Below are 9,216 nucleotides of genomic sequence, written 5' to 3'. Positions count from 1 at the left end.
TATATATATATATATATATATATATATATATATATATATATATATATTTTATATAGATATAGTGACTTCTTCTGCTGTGTGTTTTCTGTTAATATCACTGTCCTGTCTTCCTCCGTCACAGACTTCTGGAGGAAGCACGAGAGGCCACGTGAGTTTCTGTTTTTCTGTATTAGTTAATGTATTATTATGATGAAAATATTAACGTCCATATGTCTGTATCATAAAAACAGCAACAGATGCTGCTGAACTTAATGGCACAACTGTCAAAGAGAAGGAGTGCACGGACGGTAAGAGACAAGTGGAAAATGAATCTCCTGCTTGTCTCTGATTATATTCATTTAATATATACAGTATATATGTGCAGTGTGTGACTCTGCTTTTGTCATTTGGCAGAGGAAGCACCATTGTCAAAGTGACGTTAGGACCCGTCCGGTGTAAAACAAGACGATCGGCAGTAAAGAAGTACACATTGGAGTGGTCTGTCCTGTGGTTTTAGTACATGTCATGAAAAAATCCCTTCAAGAATAGTGTCAGCTCCATTCCCTCTAACCTAGAATAGAAAGATCCGTCACAAAGGAACGGAGCCAGATGTTATTGCTCTGTTACAATCTTGAAAATACTTTCTTTTTGTCCTGCTGCATGTTTTGAACAGATTCCATTCGTGTCTCCAGCTGCTATTAACTGCCTTATGTCCCATGTATTAATACAGCATTTAAAAGACACTATGAAGGGGAATATTAAAGTTATTTATCACAAAATAAAAAAGGGACAAAAAGTCCACAGTTGCGGTGGAGAACCAAATAAATAGCCCAGAGAGGCACAGCGGGGCCTCAAAGTTTAGACAATACCAGGAAGCTCTGCAGGGTGGCCTCTTCTGTAGCGGACGTGCAACAGGCCCCGAGTCATTCAAACCCTGTTAGCGTAGTGTTTATTGTGGCTTAACGTGTCTTGGGAAATAAAGAATGTATATAAATGGAGTGTTTTTATATGGGATATGTTTAATAAAAGCACTGACTATCAACCCCTTTTCACATCAATACCGTCTTTTTCCAACAGCAAAAATAAAGAAGTCTAAAGTTGAACCACTCGAGGGCAGCACGTCGACACATTTCCCTCTCATTGAGTCACGTGCACTGTAGTTTGGATAGCTGTTGCATAACCATCGTCCTCTTCATTACTTCAGTTTATGGCCCAGTTCTCATCTGCAAGCTGATTGGCTGCTTCAACATACTTTAAAGCATGAGCAGCAGTTAGGGTTTGACTTTCTTCTACAAATCAAATTCAGTTGAATTCTCGAGTGAAAAGTATTCAAGTGTAATAACGGCAGCCAATCAAATCACGGACATATTTACGGCTGCATTTGACGAACCAAAGTTCCACATTTATACAAAGAACATATTTAAATAGCATAGAGTGAGGGTCATCTGGGTGAGCTGATGAATCATTGCTCACTCAAAGGACTAAAGGGCAAGAATGCAACAGCAAGTAGCTAGATACCCTTCTCTGCTCATCACAGTCTCGTGTGTGATCTCACTTTCCTGGGTATTAGCTGTGTAGATACGCAGGTTAACACCGAGAAGGTTTCCTCACATCAGCTCAGCTGAATAAACAGAACGCAGAACAACAGATCGGAGGAATCGTCCTGCTGTGTGCAGCTGCCCAAACAGTTAATACCAGTCCCTCAAAGCAGTATTAACATGAGAGACACTATATACACTTGTATAACTTCATTGTATTTGAACTGTTTTAAAAAAAAAATGATCGAGGAGCTTTTTATCCACCAAACTCAATTTATTAGTGAATACAAAATAAACATGTAATTAACGTCAGTGTTTGTCTTTTTACAGACAGATTCACAGTTAATTCAATCAGAAACAGACACATGAATAAAAACCCACGTCACTGTAGCGTCTGTTGTAAAAAAGATTCTAAATTGTACAGACACGCCTGCTTTTTACAACTACTTCATGTTTGTTGTTTAGTTCCTGTTGCATGAAGTCGTACTGCATTCCTATGTGTGTTTAGTTAAAGATCCTTAGTAGAAACACGGGCCTCTAGCCTTCCTGCTCAAAAACAGAGAAAATAGAATTAGCAGCAATAAGATGCAGCCGAGCAATCATCCTGCTCGGCTAAGCATCTTCACCCAGCATGCTGCTGAAAATCAACACCGACGAGAAATATCACGTTCAATGACCTAAATTCATTGATGTGCATTAGGACTAATTATCAAATAGGCATATATGTGTAAACTACACAATCTGCAGCTTGTTCCAATGTATCAAATAAGTATAAATCTAAATATTCTGATGCTGCAGCTTCTAGCATTACAGCCACAATAAAAAGTGTTTCAGAAATCACATTATCTAACATACTGCACGCAATCTGCAGGTTCCAGCTTCACATAAACTGATCAATTTCATACTGTGATAATAACAATGTGATGTGAAATTGGATTATCAATACAGGAATTAAAAATTGTACCATATACCTCTAAAATATAGTGATATGGATATTTGCTTTTTAAAAATGGTACCAACACTTAATCATAGCACTGTAACAACACAACAGGAGTGTGAATAAAAGAAGTGTGATGTCTAATCAAAGCTGTTTTAACACTTGGTGGTCACATCGGAATCAGGAAACTCCTCGCTAGTACTGAATACAGAAAGGTGCTCAATTCTGGCCATCACATGAATGGTCCCTCTGTCTGCGGATGAAAGCATAGCACCGCCTCATGCTTTGTAGTCAACTTTCTAAAAAGGAGAATTTATTCTTCTCACAGCGGACCATCAAAGACAAATAGAAAACTCTCCCCTGGTGTTGGTCTGACTGGTGCAGTGCAGCAGCTTCAGGTCGCACGAGAGGCACTGCTGTGATTTAAGGCTCACATACAAACCACCTCATGGACGTCGAGGGTTTAAACGATTGATCCCGCTGAGTCTCAAAGCTCCAGGTAAGCAGTTTAAAGGCCAGGCGCGTTTCTTGTCGTTACGCTTTGGCATTGTTGCCGTTGGACAGAGGCTCCGCCTCCGACTCTGCAGCCATGGGGCTGAGCTCTGTGGACGCCACCTGTTCCTTGTCCCCGCCTCCTTCTCCTTCACGCTTGTTTCTATAATGGCGGGTGATGACCACCGCAGCACAGACGAGGTAGACGACGGTGAGAATGCCGAAGTAACCGGTGTACACCAGGAACTGTAAGAAAGAAAGAAAATATTAAGAGGATGACAAAAGTTGTTCTTTGCTGACATCAACATCCCTCTTGTTTTTGCAAAACAGAGACCTACATTCTGTTTCTCTACGCCTCCTAAAATGTTTGTCTTTACCACCTTTTAGAGACTGCAAATGTATGAATTGTGACAATAACGTCCACTAAAGTGCACGACATAACCGTGGCATGAGATACATCCAGAGGGGGGAAACACAGCCAAAGCTCTCTGAGCCAAGCTGCCGGCGTTCACGTATTAAAAGACCGCTCTACCTGAGACTGCACGTCCAACGCCAGGCCTCTCTTGTCAGAAAATATCAGGATGATGATGCTCTTCAGTATGGTCCCCAAAAAGGTGTTGATGCCAAACACTAAGGCGCACAGCTCCTTGGTGAGTGACGAGGCAATCTGGAATCTATGGAGACACAATGATCACCACGGGCCAGACGGGTGAGTTCCTGGAATGTCCTTTTGTGGTTTCATATAGAGATTAAATGATGTATTCTACGTGGCACTCACGTGGCAATCGGCACCAGAAACTGGTAGAAGCCCCTGAAGAGGACGTAGGCCATGTAGCAGACCCAGATGTTGTCCGTGGTGGCCATGAGGAGCAGCAGACCCGCCTGCAGGGCTGTGATGACACCGATGACCAGCTCGGACCAGACCTTCCACCGAATCGTCGCATAGCCGGCGATGAAGGACGTCAGTGCACCTGCAGAGAGATCACAACATCTGCTTAAAACAAGCAGTCTGCACACAGATGTTTACTGCGGTCACCTGAAGGAAGTTTTCTTCTGTCAGATTTTGTTTCACAACCTAACTTTTACTGCTTGCATGTGACCTCCAGGTTATTGAAACAAACTGCTATCTTTGTGCTTTACAACTGATTAAAGAGTTATTACAGAATAAGAGATCAATGACTCAACCTCTTAACAACAAGGCAGTCAAGGAGTGCACATTGGATTGTAATGCACCAAGGACTATGAAACGGCTTTATGAGCACAGAGCAACATATTTCCATCCAAAAACTAACTACTGTAGCTCCAGAAATGTCTCACTCAGCAGGGTAGAAGCTGCCTCCACTCCCCCGTTGTAAACGTTCTTGTTCTCAGTGACCGGATGGACTTTGTTCCACAGGATGTGAACGTAGAACAGCACCAGGTAGTACCCTGTGGAGTTGAACACCCACCACAGGGACCAGAGCCTCAGGTTGGGCCTCCTCGCCACATTTCTCACCTCCAGCAGCATCTGCAAAAAGACAGAATCCCTCCAGCGTGACGCAGAGCATGGGGGGGCTGCCGAGGACGAGGCGCTCTCTTTCGGGTTCATTTGGTACAGTTCTGACTTGGTGGCGGCCGCTGCCGCTTCCTTTTGCTCCTGAAACAGCGTCCGGTTGAAAAACAGCGAGCGTTTAGGCCAGGGCAGGAACACCGACAGCGTCAGTCCGAAGCTGACGAAACCCAAAGACACGGCGCTGAGGGTGTAGAAGCGGATATCGCCGAAGGAAATGCACAGCTGGCCCAGCACCGAGCTGGTGAACACCCCCAAGAGGAGCGCGGAGCGCGAGTATCCGGCCACGCGCTGGTAGAGGGCCGGGCTGACCAGGGAGAAGATGTAGGAGGAGTAGGCCACGCGGCAGGCCATGGTGATGCCGTAGAAGAACTCCATGAACTGCATCTCCAGGAGGCTGGTGCCCAGCAGCAGAAGGAGCCAGATCACCACGTGGCTGACGCCCTGGATGATCAGGACCGGCTTGTAGCGCAGGAGGTCCGTCACCAGGAAGGCTGGCACCAGCACCACCATGTAGGAGTACGTCAGCACGGGAGTGATCTCATTGGTCACCTGGAGAATGACAATTAAGAAATCAGTGAGGCAGATTAAAGCTGCAGTTCACAACAGTTTTTAAACTTTGAAGGGACCACATCGCATTTTTACGACCAGATCTTGATATTATTTAGTTTTTTTGTTACATGGTGAAAATAAGAGTCGCGGTCCTCGGATGATTTCCCAGCCGTTCTTCACAAACCTCTCACACTGACCCACTTCGGAGGAATGTGAACTTTGACCGCTGTAAGATGGATCAGCAAACTCTCCACGGGACATTCATTCATTCCACTGTGTAACATGTCTGTTGTCGGAGCCTGGGGTGCTTTTTTCTGTCAATAATTACTGGTTGCATTGGTGTTCACACAAAGACATATAAACCTGAACAAAAACCTGACGACACCACTAACCTGTTCCCGGGTGAAGTTCTTCTCAGAGCTGAGAAGATACGGTGTAATGAAGGGCTCGCCGGGCTTTATCGATATCATAAACCCGTAGAAACACAAGAATATTACGGCCCCCTTCCACTTTCTGGGCTGCGCGTCTTCCCCTGGAGGACCTTCGGCAGCAGACACAACCATCTCTACGTCTCTCTCTTCAGATGTGGGCGCCTTCTGGTCCATCTCCTTCTCCCCCTCTGATCGGTCTCCACTTCCTGCTGTGTCCTCCGCTACCATTGTGTCAGTGGGACCACTCTTGTGATGCAGAGTGTAACTTTTCTGCTGCGTCAAATCACCACGTGAGGATTGCTTTTGACGTGGGGGGAAAAAAGCTGCCGACTTCCTGCTGTAAAAACCTGTTTTGGGGTTTTCAATCCAACTCCCTCTCTATGCCAGAGAGTACCTGAGATGGTGTAAATGAACTCAACAGGGCGATGACAGGGTAGTCAAAATGCTACATGCTGCCGTTCACGTGTAGGAGGAAATGTTGACCTTTGCCTCATTCCACATGATGACATTTTCTGACAGCAAGCTATCCAGCAGCTGGGTCCAGTGTCATTGTTAACCTGAAAAGATAACAAGGTTGTCAGTTAGTCTGATTGTTTTTGACACTGTGCAAACAGCTGACCTGATAGTCTGGCTGTGTTTTCTACTGTGGCACACTATAATTTGCTGTTTTAACTCAAATAGGACTTCAAATATCAACAATTAAAATAAATCCCTGGCTTGTTTTCGCAATATATCACATTTTTTTGGTGTACAAAATAATTCCCAATAATAAATAAAGCATATACTCTGTCTAAGAAGTGTTTCTTAATGAATCACATACAGGTGAAACACACAGTGTGCCCCTGAGGAATGAATTACATGGCCTGAGTCAAGACATTGAGGTGCAATACAAACGAGTTGCACAATCCACTCATTGGGTAACAGTGCGTTAGCATGCCAGTGCCTCTACGATTGTTACGTTAGCTGCTAATGTGCTACACCTGGCTGTGTCACAACGCCGCAGACACGAGTGAAACTACCTCACAGCACAGTTTATGACAGTTGGGCGAGGTTATAGCGAGCTAGCAAGCGTGCTAACAGTATACAACAATTAAAAACAATGCACTCGTGTTGCTTTTGTAGGCAGACAAATGACTGACATGTTATTTTAAGCAAGCAACCGACCGCCCAGTTAACACAACACGCTGGCTTTCTAGTATGAAAGCACAAATTCACAATTTATAATTTTAGGGAACAGGAAATTGAATTTACGCGACGTGCATAACTTACCTCGTGAAAGTGCCTGCCAGCAGCGCTTAGCTAACCTACTACCACGCGCTTCCCTCGTCGCATTGACTTCTGGGAAATGTAGTTCTGCAGTTTCACTGCTGCGTCAACGCCGATGCATAATAAGATCAAAGATGAAGTTTAAGTTCCTACAGTTATTTTACATGTTTGTATTTTGCAAGTGCTTTGTTCGAGGTCTGTTAAACGAATACCAATGTAACTACTACTGCGAATAATAATATATGTAAATGTAAATATATAAATGTTGGTATTTCGGATTAGTCAAAAACTTCATTGGTTAGGATGACCTCGGGTACCAACCACAGGTCTACAGGAATAAATCAGTCAGTGCAGGAAATATTGCAACGCCTTTTATTTGTAATGATGAACTTGTCACATGGAATGTGAATAGCATTTGCAGTTTTACTGAAAAAGACAGCAGTATTTACAAACTTTGTAGCATATATAAATGAACACAGAAATATCAGCTGGACGATAAAAACACTGTCAAGAGTGAAGGCTTAAATTCTGCAAAACATACAGTCCAAGATTCTTCGATTAAAGACACTAACAAGCATAACCAAATACTGGTCAATTCTTGAGCAAGGAAAATGGAAATTGATGAGAAAATGAACTGAGACTTGATCAAATCAGAGGCTGGAAATCTGAAGGGTTTCATAGTGGATGTAGACAACAGGAAAGTCAATAGATGGCAGCAGCGCACCACAAATCAAAAGTAGAGAATTAGCGACACTAAATATACTATAACAGCCTCTATTCAAGGATGTTCTGGCTTCAGATGGACATTTTTATCTGGCTCAGAACAGAAAAGGGACAATGATCAAAATATATATTTTTTTAAAGTCTATTGCGGTTTCAGAGAAGAGCTCCGTTGCCTTCTGATGTGTTAGATGTCGACCTGCTAAACTTTGACCCCAACATCCTCTCCTGTCTGGCTTTCCTCTGTACAAGTTGGGTCATTTTGTTCCTGAACTTCTCTCCCACGAACGCGTAGAGGACCGGGTTGATGCAGCTGTGGAACAGAGCCAGGCTGTTAGTTATAACCAAGGCCAAGTTCACGGATCTCTTCAAAGTGCAGCTGAACGGTATCAGATCAGCCCTCTGGACTGTGTCCACCATCATGGTGATGTGGTACGGCGTCCAGCACAGCAGAAACACAATCACCACGGCTATGATCACCTTCATGGCCCGGTGCTTCTTGAAACTGCGGGTGCGCAGCAGCCTCGCGATGGTGACGCTGTAGCAGATTGCCATGACAAGCAGAGGGAGCAAGAAGCCGAAAATGTGGCGGAACCCGCGAGTGGCAATCCTCCATGAGGAGGCGCTGCCGATGTCAAAGGTCTCGCTGCAAGTCATCCTCGAGTTTTGCTCGATGGCATCGTTGAAAAGCGCGGGCAGAGCAAGGGCCCAACCGAGGGCCCACACTGCAGCACACAGGAGCCGGCTGCACATCCTCTGGCGACTCCGGAGACTCTCGCTGGCATGCACAATCACAAGGTAACGATCGATGCTAATACAGGCCAGGAAGAGGATGCTGGTGTAGAAGTTTGCATCGGTGACGAGGCTGAGGAGCTTGCACATGAAGTCTCCAAAGATCCATCCTTCAGTCAGCGCCACAGCCCAGAATGGGATGGTTAGGGCCATCAGACCGTCTGCTATTGTCAGGTGAAACAAGTACACATCCGATGGAGTCAGCGCCTGTCTGCTGGTGCCGATCACCCACCCCACCAACAGGTTCCCTGGTATTGCCAGTAAAAAGATGGCGATGAGGATGACACATAGGGTCAAAGCTGCTGTCGGAGCCGGCGGTTTTATCTCACACGATAACGTCTTTGGATCCACAACGTAGTGTGTCTGATTCCCGTAGCTGGTAATGTTCAGGTCCTCATAGTAAAAGATGAAGGAGGCCATGACTATGGATGGAAAATAGATTGACACTGGTACATTATCATTGCCCTGCAAAAACATTAAAATTTGAAGCTGCAATTATGCTGCAAAACTACACTTAAAACGAAGAGTAAACTGCAGCAAGAGGATGAATGATATTTCTTTTTCAAGCTTCGAAAAATTACAAACAGCTATTTACCTATAATGGGAAATATTAAAACGTAGAGACACAGTAGAGAAGAGTACCTAGGTTTGCTAACATTAGCTTACATCAGCCATGATGTAAGCTACTGGTCATACCAGACCAAGAAACCTAAACCCCTGAGTGTATTAACTTGATCACGGGCATTTTTTATTACTCATCAATTTAACTTCTTTGTACTAAGAAGATTGGGTTATTCTGCTTTTCAAAAGTTGCATAGTCTCCTTTTAATACACAAATATTTTATATAGTTTCCAGCTATGAGAATAAACTATCAGACGCTCACCTTCTGGCTTCGCTGTAGCTGCCTTTCAAGATGACAACAACTCAACGCCCAAATGAGTCTGTGCCATTGAGCATCC

The 9,216-nt window shown here is 44.3% G+C and overlaps 3 protein-coding genes across 3 annotated transcripts in view; 1 reads left to right on the top strand and 2 right to left on the bottom strand.

Moving 5' to 3' along the window:
- LOC116386159 (uncharacterized) overlaps positions 1 to 1,021 on the top strand; it is a 4,032-nt gene extending 3,011 nt beyond the window's left edge. Inside the window, exons 9-11 of the mRNA XM_031852168.1 lie at positions 122 to 148; positions 231 to 287; positions 394 to 1,021. Coding sequence (XP_031708028.1) covers positions 122 to 148; positions 231 to 287; positions 394 to 416 — 107 coding nt within the window. The 3' untranslated portion in view covers positions 417 to 1,021. The remainder of the gene's footprint in view (positions 1 to 121; positions 149 to 230; positions 288 to 393) is intronic.
- A 749-nt stretch (positions 1,022 to 1,770) lies between these two features.
- On the bottom strand, positions 1,771 to 6,837 carry slc19a1 (solute carrier family 19 member 1). Its single transcript, XM_031852167.1, has 6 exons — positions 6,748 to 6,837; positions 5,440 to 6,035; positions 4,264 to 5,047; positions 3,725 to 3,917; positions 3,479 to 3,620; positions 1,771 to 3,192 (listed from the first exon to the last, which is right to left on the bottom strand). The coding sequence occupies exons 2-6, from the start codon at positions 5,704 to 5,706 to the stop codon at positions 2,989 to 2,991; spliced, it is 1,590 nt and encodes a 529-aa protein (XP_031708027.1). The 5' UTR covers positions 5,707 to 6,035; positions 6,748 to 6,837; the 3' UTR covers positions 1,771 to 2,988.
- A 265-nt stretch (positions 6,838 to 7,102) lies between these two features.
- On the bottom strand, positions 7,103 to 9,216 carry cxcr1 (chemokine (C-X-C motif) receptor 1). Its single transcript, XM_031852190.1, has 2 exons — positions 9,141 to 9,216; positions 7,103 to 8,678 (listed from the first exon to the last, which is right to left on the bottom strand). The coding sequence occupies exon 2, from the start codon at positions 8,674 to 8,676 to the stop codon at positions 7,621 to 7,623; it is 1,056 nt and encodes a 351-aa protein (XP_031708050.1). The 5' UTR covers positions 8,677 to 8,678; positions 9,141 to 9,216; the 3' UTR covers positions 7,103 to 7,620.

This window comes from Anarrhichthys ocellatus, unplaced genomic scaffold (assembly GCF_004355925.1).
Source record: "Anarrhichthys ocellatus isolate YVR2014 unplaced genomic scaffold, GSC_Weel_1.0 scaffold12, whole genome shotgun sequence".
Taxonomy (NCBI): domain Eukaryota; kingdom Metazoa; phylum Chordata; class Actinopteri; order Perciformes; family Anarhichadidae; genus Anarrhichthys; species Anarrhichthys ocellatus.
Note: the sequence above shows the minus strand (reverse complement) of the source record. Positions and strands in the feature narration are given on the sequence as shown.

What these genes read in the sequence shown, in the direction of transcription:
- slc19a1 (XM_031852167.1), bottom strand. Translation starts at nt 5,706, where the DNA reads ATGGTAGCGGAGGACACAGCAGGAAGTGGAGACCGATCAGAGGGGGAG. An exon ending in GGCAGCTTCTACCCTGCTGA is followed by an intron (nt 3,918 to 4,263) that starts GTGAGACATTTC and finishes ATCTCTCTGCAG; the next exon opens with GTGCACTGACGTCCTTCATC. An exon ending in TTTCTGGTGCCGATTGCCAC is followed by an intron (nt 3,621 to 3,724) that starts GTGAGTGCCACG and finishes GTGTCTCCATAG; the next exon opens with ATTCCAGATTGCCTCGTCAC.
- cxcr1 (XM_031852190.1), bottom strand. Translation starts at nt 8,676, where the DNA reads ATGGCCTCCTTCATCTTTTACTATGAGGACCTGAACATTACCAGCTAC.